The following is a 17,761-nucleotide window of genomic DNA, read 5'->3' on the forward strand; positions in this document are numbered from 1 at the left end:
ACTCACACACTCACTCACCCGGCGCACGCACGCACGGGGCGGACGCACGCCACCCGGCGCACGCACGCACGGGGCGGACGCACGCACCCGGCGGACGCACACACGACGCGCGCACTCACGCACGCGGCGGAGGCACACACGCACGGGGCGCACGCACGCACGCGGGACGCAGGACCGGCGGACTCACACACGCACGCGTCTCACGCACTCACCCTGTTGACTCACACACCAACCCTCAGCACTCACTCACCCTTCTTACTCACACACACCACCCTTCTTACTCACTCACTCACTCTTCTCACTCACACCTTTACTCACTCACTCTTCTCACTCACAACTTCACTCACTCACTCTTCTCACTCACTTACCCTTCTCACTCACTCACCTTTCTCACTCACTCACTCACTCACTCACCCACCCTTATCATTCATCCACCCGTCTCACTCTCTCACTCACCTTTCTCACTCACCCTTATCACTCACCCATCCTTCTCACCCTTCTCACTCACTCACCCACCCTTCACACTCACTCACTCACCCACCCTTCTCACTCACCCACCCTTCTCACTCACCCACCCTTCTCACTCACTCACCCTTCTCACTCACTCACTTACTGCCGTAACTGCTGAAGCCAGATTTGTTTCGCAGAGGCCATCACAGATACATATGTAGTGGTACTGTATATGGACATCATAAATGTCATCCATTCACTTTTAAACAAAAGAAAATTATTAAAAGTTTCGGTGATTGTAATAAACTGCTCATGAAAAAGATCCCACCCCCCTTCTTTAAAGCAAGACATCTTAGCTCCTACTCATGCATGTCCCTGAGGGGGCGTCTGACAATGCAGAGAACTGTGGAGGTGCCACACACATCGACAGACATCTGGAAACCATATAACGATCAAAGCAGCTCATTAAAAAGCAGCACTGCCTCTGGATGCTTTTTTGAGCGTGCGGGCTTCTTATCTCAATGGTACTGGTCTCTGTGGGTGGCCTGAGGTTAAAGTGAGTGGTCAGGTGCCACTCAGGGCTGCTTTGTTGCATGTATTTGTCAGTTTCTGAACGATCTTGTTACAGTACGTATCCGGTTGCACACTTCACTATTGTCAAATGTAAATAGGTGTGTTTTAAGAATCTTAAGCAAGATTTCTTTTCATAGGTGCAAAATACCAAAAAAATTAAAGGCCCTGAAACAAAAGTTTGAGTGACAGACCCGTTCAGTACTTAGCAACACCCAGTTTGTAAATGATGGTAAATGTTTTTTTGTTTGAAGATCATTAGTGACTGAGCTGAATCTAGATGAATTCTTTCCTCGTGCCTTGAGAGATGCTGGTACTAATCAAGCAGTGCTAGCGGATTGGAGTGATCGAGGTGCAGTGTAAAGTTGATGCTATTGGTCATGATCCACACGAGATATTCATGATTACTCCAACATTGAGAATTCATCACTCCATAAACTTTCAGCAATGGCTGATTTCCAGAAGAATCAGCAATCCCTTTCTGAACATAAAGCTGACTTTAGTCAGAGCACTAGGACACAGTTGGCAAGCACACGACCCAAACACAGAGTTTTCTTATCATTTTACTGCTAGTCTTACTGGCTCCCTCTCTGATCTCTAGTAATGAAGATCCAAAAATGCATGTTTCTACAAGTGCAAAAGTGTTAATCTCCCTGACTGCATGTTGAACCAAATTATGCAGTATAGTACATCACTATTTTTCTGGAAAAATATAACGTAAAAAAGCCAATAACTCGGATTCTGCTTATGCTGGTGGGAGACAGCTGCATGGAGCTGTGTATGTGTGCTTCTGTGTGCAAGTATGTGTTATGTACAAATGATGTCATGTTGCCGAGTGTTTGTATTCTTGTTTATATATTTGTTTTATTGTGTATTATTACTAATTTCATCGTTACTCTCTATGTGCATTGTCTGTGTGATATTTAAAACAAATAAAATATTGTTGAAATATATATATACAGTACATGCAGCAGGCAGGATAGGGCCTAAGGGCTTTACCGCTGGGCTTGAGGGCTTTCCATGTGTTTACGGATCTGGATCTAATCTTTATGTAATGACAACTTGTAGAGACTTAACACTAAAGTGAGATAGCACGTAGACACAACCCAGCACCCTGACATCTCTCTAAATGCACACAATCAGGTTTAAGGATCCTTTAAACAGTAACAGTTTCATGGTTCCATGGAAAAAGAACCAAGTCACTCTATGAAATTGCATTCCAAATGTTATTATGAAGGGATCCATGTTTGAAAGTGTGAGTCCTTTGGCAAATATTTCCAATATTAAAATATTTCTGTAGTATATAAATTTCCATAGGAAATGAAAGCCAAATACTTTATCTTAAGTGTCATCTAAGAATCTAAATGATCTTCAAATTATCAACAAACAGAAGAATATTCATTATATGAGCAATGCATGATTAACCTTTGAATAATACACTTTTCTTGCAGGGCCGCATGCCTTCATACCTCCAAGGTCATGAGTTTGGATCCTGACTCTGAGTGAGTGGTGTGTTTGGATCCCAGGTCTGAGTGGTTGGTGTGTTTGGATCCCGCATCTGATTGAGTTGTGTGTTTGGATCCCATCTCGTAGTGAGTGGTGTGTTCGGATCCTGGGTCTAAGTGAGAGTGGTGTGTTCGTTTACCGGGTCTGAGTGAGTGTTGTGTTTGGATCCCGGGTCTGAATGGATGGTGTGTTTGGATCCTGGATCTGATTGAGTTGTGTGTTTGGATCCCATCTCATAGTGGGTGGTGTGTTTGGATCCCAGCTTGTAGTGAGGGGTGTGGTCTGGTCCCAGATCTGATTGAGTTGTGTGTTTGGATTCCATCTCGTAGTGAGTGGTGTGTTTGGATCCCATCTCGTAGTGAATTGTGTGTTTGGATCCAGGGTCTGAGTGAGAGTTGTATGGTCGGATCACGGGTCTGAGTGAGTGGTGTGTTCGGGTACCAGGTCTGAGTGAGTGGTGTGGTCGGATCCCATCTCATAGTAAGTGGTGTGGTCGAGTCTTGGCTCTGAGTGAGTGATATATGTGGGGTTTTCATATACTGTCTCTGCACGGGTTTCTTCTGCACTCTCCAATTTCCTCCCATTATCTAAAGGCATGTGAAATTTAGCCTTAGATATGAGCCACATTTGTAACAGTAATATATATAGTTTTCAACTTGTGATTTTGTGGCCTTCTGGTTCATAGATGAGTGTGTTATCCACTACTACTACCCTACAAGTACTGTGTGTACAAGTATATATGTACACTTGTGGCCACTAATCAGCTCTGGATAATGTAATGTCACTCAAAGTATATTAATGTTGGCTTCAGTGTTTATACAGATGTCCGTGCAGATGTGGCTTTATTGCGCTGTTTAAAAACAGGAATTGTTAATATGTGTATGAGACATTTACCACCAGACTGGGTGAGTGTGGGGGAGCTGCGGCATTCCGGACCAGATCTCCCCCGCAAGCTGAGGGGAGACCTGGAGGAAGTGGTGGGAGGCTGTTTTAGCGTATTTACATAGCAGATATGGCCCGGATGTGTGATCAAACCCAGGCCCACATGGCACAAGTAAAGTCCTGAGCCAGCTGTTTTCGGTGAACATCTGTGCTGAAAAATGATCTAGATTTTGAAATCCATTGTTTTTCTATCCCCGATAAGTTTACTTTTATGCTATTCAAAGCAACGCTGGATTGGATCACTGTTAATTTCAGGATTACACAATCTAGTTCACTAGTGTTATAAATTAAACCCACAGTATAGCCTACTAAATGAAAGTGATGAAGTCATTGTGAAACACTGCAGCACAGCACACAGTGCTCACAACGAAATGTGTCCTCTGCTTTTAACCCATCAACCTTGGTGAGCAGTGGGCACCCGGGGAGCAGCGTGTGGGGACGGTGCTTTGCTCAGTGGCACCTTGACGGTTTGGAAACCTTCTTATTACGGGTCCACTTCCTTAGGGTCCACTGGCTATGTAAAGAACAACAGGCTGATCAACAAAACCAGTTCCAAATAGCCATCATGTGTCTCAGTAGGAAGAAACAGGAAACATCACAATACACAAATATTTCCATTTTTATACAGCCAGATTCTCACACTGAAATAGAAATCTGTCATAATTTGTCATTTTTTCCATCAAGTAAATCTTTTTGTTTCGTATAGATATTTCACAGGGATTTTTCCCTTTACTATCCAAAAAGGCTTCATGTCTTATTACTTTATTAAGTTTTATTAGGTTTTATCCAGATTTAAAAAAGAGATTGGATTTGGTGATCTGGTCTGATTTCCGAATCCCTCTTTTCATTTTATGCAACTCAAGAGACAATCCAATCTGTTATTCAAAATCCCACTGGATTTCCCATTGAACAACTGAACCAGGAAATTACACAGATTCCCCCAAACAGAAATTCTTCATTGCTCTCGCCTTAGAAATGTTCAAATCAGAGGATGTGGGAAATGAAGTCTTTTAGATGACAAAAATAAACAAACATGCTTGGGCTGAATCTTGGGAAAGCATTAAAACACCAAGAGTGGCTTTATTGTCAGACCTGAAATGAAAGATGAAAGAAGATCCCAGTTTAAACATTGCTGGCAGGGTGTCATTTATCTCAGCTGTGATGGGAGGTCACAACATTTTTCTGCATAACCGCCGTTACGCTCCTGCAAGGCTGCCTTGCAGTTATGTCTTCTCATGTTCCTTATAATTACAGAACTTACAGGCTTTTTGTAAGCCCTGTGTACGCGTCTGAAGCACATTCATCTGTCTCATCTCAAAATATGTACTGATGTCTGAAGTATAAATGACCCATAATAAATAACACCATAAAAATGTGCGATAAACCATTAGGCCAGATTTGAACGATTCAAACAATTGGCAAGTATACATACTGCTCCCTGGGTACCTTTCATGGCTGCCCACTGCTCACCAAGGGTGGTGGGTTAAAGGCAGAGGACACATTTCGTCACTGTGTGCTGTGCAGCAGTGTATCACAATGACAATCACTTAACTTTCACTAATTTTCATAAACTAAAAAATATGAATAAATAAATAAACCAGCAGTATTGTCTGCCCTGAAGCGCTTGAGGTTAGTCCACTGAAGTCGTTGAAACCACATCCCTTTGTCACATGCCAGTTGTCAAAATGGATAGCAGCTTTCCTGGACCAGTACAGCCCTATGTGTTTGAGTCCTTGAGTCCGAAGCTCTATTTAGAACCAGAAGAAAATGACCGTCCGGACATTTATCAGACACCCTTATCCAGAGCGACTTACAATCAGTAGTTACAGGGGAAAGGGCCTCTGGAGCAACTCAGGGTTAAGTTAGTTACTTGTGTTTCCATTTACCACAGTAAATGTCCTGTGGCCAGGAGAACATTTGCTAGTTCACAATAAAGATCAAAGATTAGACATGATGTAAACATGCATGTTTGCTGCTTTTTTCTCTGAGCAGCTGGAGCAGGATCGCATCTGATCGGCAAGACTGTGTTTGAAAAGCACCCCAAATGCCCTGCCAAATTGTCCAAAAGTGAAACAACTTCCCCAACTCTCAGCGTAGGTCAAATAGAAACCAAATGTGAGGAAAAACAGATGTTGTGAAATGAAAGATATTTAGAGGCAGTTATTCCACAAAAATAATTTATATGCTTCTTGGAAGAAAATAAGCTGGTGGCCTAAAACCAATTCAGTTGTGGTAAACTGTGTCAAAATGCTATGGTGACGTAATGTAAGTAGCACCGGCTCTATGGAGGTACTGTGGCATGGAAAATAAAGAATGGCATCTTTAAATATTCTTATTAAAAAAGACATATGTAACAAATTTAAATATTTTTGACAGGATTAGTAAATATAATTTGAAGGAAAACAGTCTTTGGGTGTAATCAAATATGTACCACACAACTTAAGCCAAGAGCAGCCACAAAGGAAAGAACATTCGGAGACTCCAGACAGGCCACTAGTTAAATACTGACATCAACAGAACAACATCAGTAAACAGGGATGGAAACATAACTGGCCATAAAGGACAGCTATACGTATTTCACCAGACCACCACAGAAGAAGTAGTGAAACAGGAGGACCTATTGTGCATTCATTAATAGTGGGAAGTTCTTTTGAAAGTTTAAGGTAAACACAAATTTGTGCAGGAAAATAGCTTTTCATTGTTCTGCTCAAGCCAGCTGAATTACATCAGACTGAATATTAACTAATTAATGGTGTCCTCAGTGCTGAGAAATAGAGTGTAGATACAAAAAGGCCCAGCAGATTTGAGGTCAGTTCTCCAACCTACTAGCAGAGTTCCTTTAAAAATAGTTTTCTCTTCATTGCATTTTGTTCATTGATGAAAATAAAACATGAAACCTTTTTATTTAAAGGATGTTTTATGTGCATACAATGTAAGAAATGCTTTTTTTTGTCTTCATTGTGGTTTGGTTTTCCAGAAAAAAAAGGATATCCATGATTGATGAACATACCAGCAACTCATTGCCATAAATTGCAACATTCCTGAAGTTGTGGGTTAAATGCCTCGCAGGCAAGTAGAGACAAAGGAATATTCATAAATAAACTCTTTGCTGCATCATTTACAGTTTAAAATTGCCTGATGGAAGTATTTTCATCATGGACAAAAATGTAAAAATGTTCTCTAATCTGATCAACCAAGGCAGGCACATCCTGGGAAGGTGCACATGGCCCACCATGACACCCATGACAGTTCCCATGATTTACACAGTCATTGTTACACTTTCTCAAAGTCTGTTTTATCTTATCTTAATTATCTTAAACTTAATCTATATTAATAACATATGTTAGAACTTAACAAAAATCTATGAGAGCTGTCTGACATTTGTGATGTAAAACTATTCACCTAAATCAAGACTGCCGAGGACTCCATTTATTTTCTGCTTCTTTAATTAGTACCCTGGTGAAAACCCGGTAAAACATGTCCTGTTCCAACAAGCACCTCTGAATGCTCACAGCTTTGATGCTTTCAAAGTGATCTTAATAAACAGCAATGTGCTGGAAATCCAATGATGAGGTACAGACCACTTGAGCAGAATAGAAACATTTCAAATATAATGTCAAGCACACATAGAGAATTTTAAATAATTGAATGAAACTGAAGTCACAGTGAAAATGTGCACAAGTCACATTCTTTAAAAGACTAAAAGTGATTAAAAGGAAAGAAAATAGCCAAATAGTGTTAACCAAATCACTTCTTGTGCAGGTTGCTCTAAGAAAAAAATAAGGTGATTTCTCAGTGACAATGTAAATAATAATCTGCCATTCGTTTGAATGCTATTTACTCAAAGCCCCTTTCCTCCCCAGCGATGTGCACTTTGGAATACATTTCAGGCAGATACCAAATGATGACATCTGTTCTTTGCTCACTGAAGCTGGCCAGTCTTAGCCCTAAAACAAAAAAAGAACACAAAAATAATTTGTGCACACACAAATTAAAATTCATCATCAAGATCTCAGAGGCTCTGTAAGTCCACCGCAGCACCATTCACACATCATATGATAGTGTGGGTGCATATCCAAGCGTATTCTGCCCATTTTGAAAAGTGATGTCTTTACGAGGCCTTATGATGCCAGAACTTGCCAGGAGAAAAGGCTGTTACAAATTTAAGAGAAACCCCCCCCCCCCCCCCCCCCCCCCCCCCCGTCCCCCCCCCAAGTGAGGTTGCTGTGATTACAAGCATCTGAACTTACATTGGACCTTAGGTCAAGCTGGAGTTTCACTTCTTCTTCCCTCCTAATGACATGTTTTCCGTTTTTTTCTTCTGTGCCTTATTAAACAAAAGACACTTTACATTAGCATGTTGGGCCAGGGGCCATTTCCCTCTGATTTACTGAGGATAGTTTTCTGGCCATGTCTGAGGCATGAAGTAGTAGATGCACAGTGCACAGTGTGTAAATTCAGGCTCACTTATTCAAATGCATTTGAAGACAAAGATTTTAATCTTTGCATTTAGTGCAATTCTACACACAATGATGGTTTGCTAAACACAAATTTATTTTAAATTATCAGCAGCACCCGTATTAGCAGAAAAGGATAGGAGGTGGGAGGTTCATGTAAACAGCAAAGGGGACTTTACTGTATGAGTTTCCCATAAGGCAGAAATGTTAAAAGTCTTGATAAAAGTTATAAATGTACTCATGGAATAATTTAATGTATGCATTTAGAATAAATCAATAATTTAATTGAGCCTATACAACATTACTCACAACCTGACAGTGCTTTCAGATTGTGAATTTGTACTTCAGGAAAAAGTGGCTTGCCAAAAAATTGTATAAAGGAACCTTTAATGTAGTTGTGTCAATAAAATACTTATCAGTTGTATACACTCACTCACATGTAACTGTCATGTAGTTGGCATGTCATTAATATGTCCCCTCAAATTGCTAAATTTAAAAATGTAAAACATTCAAATTTGGGCACTCAAAATTGTAGGCATGGTCACGACCTCACTGTGAATTACTGGCAGTCCGCTTCTGTGAGGTAGCTGTACCTCGGTCATGGCATCGTCAATCTGCTTCAGCTCTTCATAGTGGTCACGAGAGTCTCGTAGTGGCTGAACCATGATCTCCTCAATCTGGGGGAAGAGCTGAGAGAGACACAGGAGGGCATGGTTTTATCACACAGGACTGGATTTGCCTTTACTTTAATGTAATATGTTTTGATTAAACATGCACCATGCACAATTCTTACATGCCTGATATCAGGAAACATATCAGGAGATTTGTAATGAACTCAAAAACAAATAAAATGCAAGAAACAATACAATTTAACATGAATGTTGTTTTAAAGATCAATTTTAACTTGATAATTGATTTAAGTGGCCTAGTAAAGCAATTCTTATTATTTTTTAATTCATAATAAATTTGTGGAAACAAATTAATATTTTTCTTTTACTGTTTGAATAATATTACATATTTTTTAGTTGAGGATAGAGACATTTTTTGATATTTTGATATTTGGAGTTTTCAGTTTCAGCCATCCTCTCCATATCGATAATTTTATTTCTAGAAACCAACTAAGGGTACCTTCTATACACAGCTACTACTTAAAATAGTTTCTCCATCACCAACCATATGATTATATTAAACCAGGCAAGATATTTTGGACAAAGTGCTGCAGTTACCTTCATTACAGTTTCAAACATTGGAATTAGCACAAATTTGATGAATCCAATCTGAGCTGTGGGCTTCGTGACTTTCTCTCGGTCCATGAAGGCTGCAACAGGAAGCCCTTCAGACTTCTCTCTGTCACTCTGACCGGCACAGAGGAAACACACAGCATCCAAACATTAGGGCAAGTTCATATTTACTACAGCAATAACAGTGTTTATTTACTAAGTCATGGTCACCTGAATGAAGTACTCCTCAAGCAGACAGTCTACCCATGGCTCAGCGACCTCCGTAGGACGAACCTCATTGGAGATGTCACAGCACTTGATCAAAACCATTTTCAGCTGTATACACAGATCACAAAAACATCTTAACACAACTGTACGCTTCTTCGACCAGGGAGAGTGATGTATGGTTTATGTTCGTACACATGTAACATGCTCCTCATTAGTGAAGTCAAAGTTATCCACTTTAAGCTTGAAGGAGTCCAGTATCTCGCCATGCCTGGCCATGTCAGTTGCCAGGATGAGTGTGATGATTGCCTAGAGAAAGAGGCAGATATGACTTCAGAGAAAAGATTCTTTTAGAGTTGTACTCTGTGGTTACTCTGTTCTTCGTCTTGCATACCTGACGAATTTGCTTAAAGGCCTCAGGCTCCACATTAGCGAATATGTTGCACTCTGGCAGAGACAGGATCTGGAAGGCTACAGCACAGTGGTGGTTCTCCAGTGGAGATATATCATTATAACGAACTGCCAGCTCAGTGCGAGCGTTGATCTGGTACCTGACACACACAAAAAAAAAAAAGCCACAGGCAGTTTTCTTCACGTGGCGTTCCTCAGCAAATGATCATAATCACTATATCTATGCCAAGCAAACTCTAGTATTACGGCAATTAGAAAGCAGCGAGGAAAAATTCCTGAGGGATAACAGGGTAAAGCCTTACGTATTGTTGTAACCAGGGTGGTCCAGGTCATGACACACGGCAGCTGTCATCAGAATGCCCAGGTCTGTCAGAGTGAGCTTCTCCTGTCGAACAAGACCAAACAGCTTTTAAAGTCTTGACTTCACCAACCTCTCACAACAGCATACACACCCTGAAATACTCTACTCTCCTACATTCTTACACTTACTTTGTTTGACCTGTCCCTTATTCCCTGTCCTACAAATATGTCATATTGTGTTATGAACCACACCCTCATTTCTATCGACACTAGCAGGTTAACACAGCCTTCATTCCACCTACTTGCAGGTTGCAGAGGTTGATCATCCCATACATCATCTGGCTCACACAGAAGCAGTGGCGGAAATTATGGAACGGGTTATTCCGGTAATTCTCTTGGATGCCAAGCTGTGGATGTTTCAACACAGATGAAATGTAAACATGGCATTACATTAGGCTCATTGATGTAGTTCAGTGGCAGTTTACAATATGCTTGTACCAGCCAGCGTTTCAGAGTAATGGGATTCATGTTGAACTCCTTCACAAGGCCAAGGTCATGATACATGTACTCCAAACAGCTCAGCATCTACGACACAGGAAAAAAAGTGTTTGTGGGTTAAACACTTTCTAATGGAATGAACACAAATGCATCAGCAGCTCACCTCATTGTGTTCCCAGTGCCACACATCAAATGCTGGTTTCTTCAAAGCTTCAATGGTCTCCTGGGACAACGTGTACTAAAATGAAGATTTCATTGAATATCAAGTATTTTGTGGATAATTAATGTCAAATCCAATTCATCCCATGTTTTCATCATCAGTTATTTCACTGAAGGCATTGATCACCCCATAAAAATAGCCAGGTCAACCAGCTAGGCTGACACCAATCAACATGGCTCTTTAACTTTAACTTTCTTAAACGGTGGAATGAGCTTACACCATTGGTCTAAGCATGAATGGCCAGCCCAACAGAGACCTCAAAAAACATTGGGAGTGGTCACTGATGTCACATCAATGTCCTCTGAATCTACAGAAATAAATAAAAAACGCTCTTTGCCTCGTTTCAGTAAGCGTGTTCACAGGTATTTAAGTGTACCCCATGTATGTTGTCCTTGCTTTTATGTGCAGTGTTTCGATTTTGCTGAGATCGTTTGGATTGTTTTTTTGCCCACCATGCAATAAATGGTGTGATGTTGCACCATGCCACTGGTTGTAAATACCTAGCATGAACATGCAGAAAGGACTAGTTTGACATGCATCTGGTGTTGCTTCTTGGCAAGCTTTCTTGGAATAACCTCCCTTAGACTAACGCTGCAGTTCTGTGGGCTCCCTTGTTTTGTTTTCCCCTTGTTTTTGTCTTTTGGACTGGCCCACCTAAACTGTGTTTCTGCAATGTCCATGACCACATCCTCGCCTGTTCCTGACAACACTGAAAGTAACCTTTCAGTGACATTTGCAAACACTCCGCATTCAGCGGATTGGTGTGTGAGTGGCCTGGTATGTTTCTTCTCATTCCATCCAGAGTTCTGTTACACCCCACCATACATCCCAGCAGAAAACTGAACCCAGCGCCACGGACAGCCAAAACCAGAAAGCTGTGGGCAGCATGGACAGTGTGTGGGCACCACACACAGCATCAAGTCATCTATGGGTGAAGTGAATGATCCCTGAAACCACTTATAATGATGTGCAGGGAGTTTATCTGTGCAGTTTTAGTCTGACTCATTTTTCACTCAGATTGCTATTACAGTATACAATACGGTTTGATATATTTCTGATGTTGATGGTGTGAAAAAACTATATATAGACCAAAAGTATTATCTGCCCAACCCTATTCCCCACATTCAAACATTGGCTTGTACCTTTGGGTAACTTGGGACGTCACGTCTAGGGGTGAGTTTCTTCCCATCATCTGAAAAGCTGTACTTACAGGAGCAGTTCATTCTGCTAAGAAGGTCATTAAAAGAATTAAACCACATTGTTTATGTGCAGGCTGGAGATTCTTGAGAAAACTATGCATGTACCTTCCCCCTCCTCTAGAAACCACCTCATCCATGAGTTTCCTCAAGTCATTCTTGCACTTCTCGATTTCCACCACTTTGAGACCTTCAACTAAAAATGCGTAAACAATGTTAAAAACGACAGCTTGCTCTTCTCTCATGCCTTGAAGACTGTCTTAGATTATAGCTTACGCTCCACCCTCTTCTCCAACATGGCCAGTCTGTTGGTCACCTCGGTTTTGAGCTCAGTGATGCGGAATGCTCTGAAGAATGAAGACACTCTTTCAATAAATCAGCTTCATGGCAAAAGCCACTTTTGCGACAACTTGATGAGACAAAGTTGGGACAAATTTACATAGTTACCTACTAAACTGTTCAGCCACCTGAGACAGAACATTCTGAAACATGTCTTCTTTTTCTGTGAGAAGAAACACACTTTTTCAAACGTTTTCTCACACCTGAGAGTCAATGGTAGCTCTTCGGTTGTTTGTGTTTTACCTCCTAGCTGTCCAGTGGTTAGAGGAAGAACTTTGTAGAGTGAGCTGCAAGAGTGGAATCACACAGATCTTTCAAATCAAGCCATGCCTGATGAACTGTCTGTATAACAATTCCATATATAAATGTATGTGTATAACTCCTGAGAATCCGAGACTGGCACTCTACCTGGGAGAGTTGATGGGCATGGTGGGATCGATGGACACAAGTGCACCTTCAGAATCCATCATCATTATGGCAGTGTTTCTGAAAACATACACAGCATCTTAAATAACTCCTGTTCCACTGTGAAAAATGTCAATATTTTGTTAAAAATTGAACATAGAAAATAAATCAAATGGCAGCAGCATATCTGAATCTTTTTGTGGTGTGTAAAAACAGAACCTTAATTCATACATTTAGATCTTGAAGTGAACTGTTAAGTGATTTTACATTCTGTCCTCGGCCTATCACTGTTGTGAGAATATGGACATGCTGACCTGGGGAAGTTAGAAGATGAACAGATAAGCTCCTTGATGTCACATGGAGAGCAGTGACGGTTGAAAACCACCTGGAAGAGAGTCACTGTCAGCCAATACCACTTCACATCCTACTGAACAGAAAAAGGCTGAACAAATCAGTTCCTTGGAAGCAGCCGTTGAAGACAACTCTTCAATAGTGCGAGTCCTGCTCTTGAGTCACAGATGTCAGTGGCAGGTCCCCATTCACACCTCTCCTTTTACTCACTTGATAACAAATACCTTGCACACACTATCTATAGAGCTTGCCATTAGTAATAGCTAGTTCCTGCTAGTTAGTAGTTTTTTTTTTTATATTTGATTTGTATTTTGAATATTTGTGTGGTACTTCAAATTATAAACAATACAGCCAGGCAGCTATGAAGAGGAAGGAGTGGCTAGTGGCACTTCTGCACTCTGTACTGTGACATACACTCTATTGATGTCCCACACAGTTTTTCTTGCATGCATTTAGACACAGCAGTTTTCTGACCAACGATCAGTTAATATAATAAAGTAGCAATTTTATTATCATATCACCATATTATATCATACATTATGTCATTGCATTAATGAAAGATCATGCTGTTGGGTGTATGATGAGAGAAGCACTCACTTTCTGCATCTTTCCATCCACGTCCAAATAGATGGCCTTAGGAGCATAAGATGAGGAACTGGAGCCCATTCTGCTGGCAGGACACACCCTGACCTGTGGGACCAAGACCAGAGGTTTTTGTTATGTTCCAGATAATCATGTTCATTCATCATACAACTAATGACTTTTAAATAAACACTATATCATCAGTTAATTTATATATTAGCCAGTCGTTGTTTTTATAAGTGCAAATATAATATCAGTTTCACAGTAAAAAGAGAAGCATTGAGTCAATGGATAAAACTATAAATGTAAACATGGCAAGCAACAGTGCCATAAATGTCCAACAGTGCAATCAATCAATAAAAAAAAAATCACGTACTTGCAGGAGAAAGACAACAGAGAGTCCTAGCCGGATCACAACTTAAACATAATGACATGCTCAATATGCAAACATTAATATTTAGGATGTGCCATGAACTCACAATATCAGTGATGTCTGTATCCCTCTGATGAACCTAGAAGAAAATGCTTCACAACTTCCCAAGAGCTGCATAAGTGTACTGATGCTGAGAGAGGGGGAGGAGCCATGAGTTAACATGCACTTGCCACTTGCAGCCATAACCAAATGACTGGTGCCATGGCAACAAGGCAGACCATCACATCTTTGCTTGACACCTTTGACTACATATTGTATGTAGAATTTTATCTATCTATCTATCTATCTATCTATCTATCTATCTATCTATCTATCTATCTATCTATCTATCTATCTATCTATCTATCTATCTATCTATCTATCTATCTATCTATCTCTCACTATATATATATATAAATATATATAAATATATATAAATAAATATGGATATTATCTATTTTAAAACACAATTTTTCTTATTTTGTTCATAATTACAAAAAACACAGATCCCTACATGTTGATTTTGGAGAACATATAAACAATACTAACAAATTGATACCAACACAAATTATCTCCAGTATTTCTTCATTATTGACAATAGCGAAATTTACTTTTTACCTGGACTGCATTTCAGTATCCCCTCCACCCCAGAGGGTTTCTTATTATTTAATTCTATTTGTCTACTAGATAATTCAGCCTTTTTGGATTTTTCAGTGATCTTATGAACACACACACGAACAAATTCAAATTGATACACATATACTTGTCAAAGCTGGCCACCTGGAAGCAGTTGAGGACGTAGTCCTTTATAAAACGTGGACCCCATTGGGATGCCACCCGATCATTGTTGGTTTTTGTCCTCAGTTCTGCTTGCATTTCATTTCATGATTGGCTTTCCTACCACCCTTACTTGTTTCTTGACATTTCTCCTGGATAACCATAACATGATAATCCAACCTCAAATGTTGCCGACATCTTGTCCACCCCTGACTACTCTCAAGCCTGCTCCTTTGATACCTACACCACTGATGTGAACGACCCCGGAAATCTGACTATTCTACTGCCCATTGTTTTTTCCTACAACTATGCAATGACAATCCAAGTTTCCCCCTCTTTGTCATGTGCCCGGCCTCCCGCCGCAGAGCCTTTTCACTGTGTGCACCGTGTGCTGTGCTGCTGTGTATCACATGTGACAATCACTTCACTTCACTTCTGCTTAGCATCCTGCTTGCCAACGTCCAGTCACTGGAGAACAACCCCGGTGACTTCAGGGCCAGGAAAAAGTTCCAGAAAGACATCTGTGACTGCAACCTCTTCTGCTCCACCAAGACATGGCTGAATCCAGTGGTCCACGGCATCCAGCCGCCTGAGTTCTTTTCGGTTCCCCACATGGACAGGACACGGGACTCGGGAAAGACACAGGGAGGTGGCGTGTGCTTGATGGTAAACAACAGTTGGTGCGACAATGCTAGCGTTGTTCCTCTCACTCACTCCTGCTCACCCAACCTGGAACTATTGTCCATCAAATGGTTTTCCAAAGCGACCCGGTTTGTCACTCTCCTCTGCCTCTGCACCATGGACATTGTCATCCAGGAGGTGGTGCAGCAGTATGGACCTCCCACAGAGGTGTCTGTCAGTCTGTCATCAGGATACCATCCACAGTCCTATAGCTAGACAGAGTAACTTTGTTGCTACTGTTCTGCCAGCCTCACCTCCTGGTCCAAGCAGAGCTGACCCAGAACCAACACTGCTCCTCAACAACTAGCCTCTTGCCCTTTGAAGCCTCCATGGGATCAGCTGGTATGGTCCCTCACAACACTGTAGAGGGACCTGGGCCAGCAGTCAACTGCGGCTCCACCAGCTCCAGAATATTTGGGTCCTCCTGGACATCCGCTGACAGTATTGTGGTGTTGAATACTTGGTGGATTGGGAAAGATATGGTCTGGATTAGTGTTTCTGGGTGTCACAGAGGGATATCCTGGGTCTCATGGAGGGACATCCTGTTGCAGGACTTTCATGACTGTCATCTGGGCCTTCTCCCGGCCCTGTTCCCCCTCACCTGTTGTCTCACTCCTGCATTTCAAACACTGATGCTTCCCCAAGCCCCAAGTCCCCCAAGCCTCCTCAGGCTCTTTAGTCTCCTCCACGTCCTGCAATGTCTACAAGTGCACCCTTGAACATGGACCATCACAATACTGTAATAAAATAATATCTATAAACAGACTTGATCTGTCCTGCTGCTTCGTTTAATTTGCAAAGTAACATAATAACATAAGGACATAAGGATTCAAACATAATTACATACACTTATTTTAACATCAGACATGATAACCCTCGTCCTGTTGTGCTAGTTTCAAAGAAAGCTGTTGCTTTCAAGTTGCAATGGTGTGATAGAGGAACAGTGTAGCTTTACTTTGGAATTGTGTGTTGTCACTTGAATTTTACCCAGAACTGAACAAATTTTGCTTCTCACTCATGACCTGCTGATACTTTGGAAGACCTGTCTGACCTGTCACTGTGGATCAATTTGAGGCTGCAACAGTGCCACTGTGTGACCCTTTGGAGGGTCTTTTAGGACCTCTTGGATCCCCTGCCCCTCCAACCTGCCTCTCTGTCAGCTATTGAGACCCCTGGGCCAGAGCCTAAGCAGGTAGGCCACGGCAACTTCTTCTCACCTCAGCAGCAGAGAGAAGGTCAGTCAGAACACTTCAATTCATAGGTCCAGCAAAAGCCAGCACTCACCAGTAAGAAGAGGGATAATGGTGAGCAGGGAAACCCATCACAGCCTCCACTTAATGCACTCTTCTTCTGGCTGTCCTTAAACCAGCAACAGGAAGTGGTAGCATACACTGACTTCACAGGTTTAATGGCGCAATGGGGGCTACTAATTACTGCCCTTAAGACCACATTAGCAGCCTATGCAGTTAATGGAGAGATTTTGGACAACATCACTAAAGCCAGATTTTATGTAATCAAGTTTTATGTATTACCTCTCTAACGCTAACCCATCTGTGAGCCATTTAGATACAGATGGTGCAAAGAAACTTTAAGTTATGCATCTGTTATTTAGTAATAGAAGTTTTAATGATTATAAGATGCATTTATGTGATGGAATTTACAATTTAGACATAGCGTAGTGCACTCAATGTCTGCATTGAGCATGTTGTTGACAAAAGAATTTCCCTCGGGATAAATAAAATTCTTCTTATCTTATCTTATCAATGGAGACCTCCGATTTGTGACTCATAAGTTATTTAATGGATCCGGGTGAGTCATGAATCACACAGCACTAGTTACTAATATAACTTGTTTGTTACCTGTGTTTATGAACTGTTAGAACTGTTTGTTCAAAATCTAAGTTAAATGGCAATCACAATTTTTGTAATCAGCTGAATATACTTTTCAAGGATTGATTGCTTTAGTCTCATCCACTTATCCAGGGGCAGACATTCCACCTCATTCCAGTAAAGGAAATTGTTAGAGAAACTAAATCCTGTTACTCCTGTGATTTAGTTTCTTCATTTATTCAGGTATTTGCAATAAAAACATACTGGTAAATGCCTCAAAAACTTTTGGAGTTTTGAGAGTACTTGAAATATACAGTACAGGCCAAAAGTTTGGACAGACCTTCTCATTCAATGTGTTTTCTTTATTTTCATGACCATTTACATTGGTAG

At 41.1% G+C, this 17,761-nt stretch overlaps 1 protein-coding gene across 1 annotated transcript; it reads right to left on the reverse strand.

Annotated features, from left to right (window-relative positions):
- Window positions 1-7,087: 7,087 nt before the first annotated feature.
- Window positions 7,088-13,756, reverse strand: pde9ac (phosphodiesterase 9ac). Its single transcript, XM_028967912.1, has 19 exons — window positions 13,688-13,756; window positions 13,054-13,124; window positions 12,743-12,820; window positions 12,578-12,621; window positions 12,443-12,497; window positions 12,272-12,342; window positions 12,104-12,191; window positions 11,942-12,026; window positions 10,743-10,817; window positions 10,580-10,666; window positions 10,384-10,488; window positions 10,084-10,166; window positions 9,765-9,921; window positions 9,566-9,679; window positions 9,377-9,481; window positions 9,152-9,280; window positions 8,519-8,614; window positions 7,719-7,795; window positions 7,088-7,415 (listed from the first exon to the last, which is right to left on the reverse strand). The coding sequence occupies exons 1-18, from the start codon at window positions 13,754-13,756 to the stop codon at window positions 7,745-7,747; spliced, it is 1,563 nt and encodes a 520-aa protein (XP_028823745.1). The 3' UTR covers window positions 7,088-7,415; window positions 7,719-7,744.
- Between the last annotated feature and the right edge of the window lie 4,005 nt (window positions 13,757-17,761).

Source organism: Denticeps clupeoides, chromosome 2 (assembly GCF_900700375.1).
Source record: "Denticeps clupeoides chromosome 2, fDenClu1.1, whole genome shotgun sequence".
In the NCBI taxonomy this organism is placed as follows: Eukaryota; Metazoa; Chordata; class Actinopteri; order Clupeiformes; family Denticipitidae; genus Denticeps; species Denticeps clupeoides.

Coding starts and splice junctions, on each gene's coding strand:
- pde9ac (XM_028967912.1), bottom strand. CDS start 13,756: ATGGGCTCCAGTTCCTCATCTTATGCTCCTAAGGCCATCTATTTGGAC. Junction 12,192..12,271: donor GTTGGAGAAGAGGGTGGAGC/GTAAGCTATAAT, acceptor ACGCATTTTTAG/TTGAAGGTCTCAAAGTGGTG. Junction 8,615..9,151: donor TGTTTGAAACTGTAATGAAG/GTAACTGCAGCA, acceptor TGTCTCTCTCAG/CTCTTCCCCCAGATTGAGGA.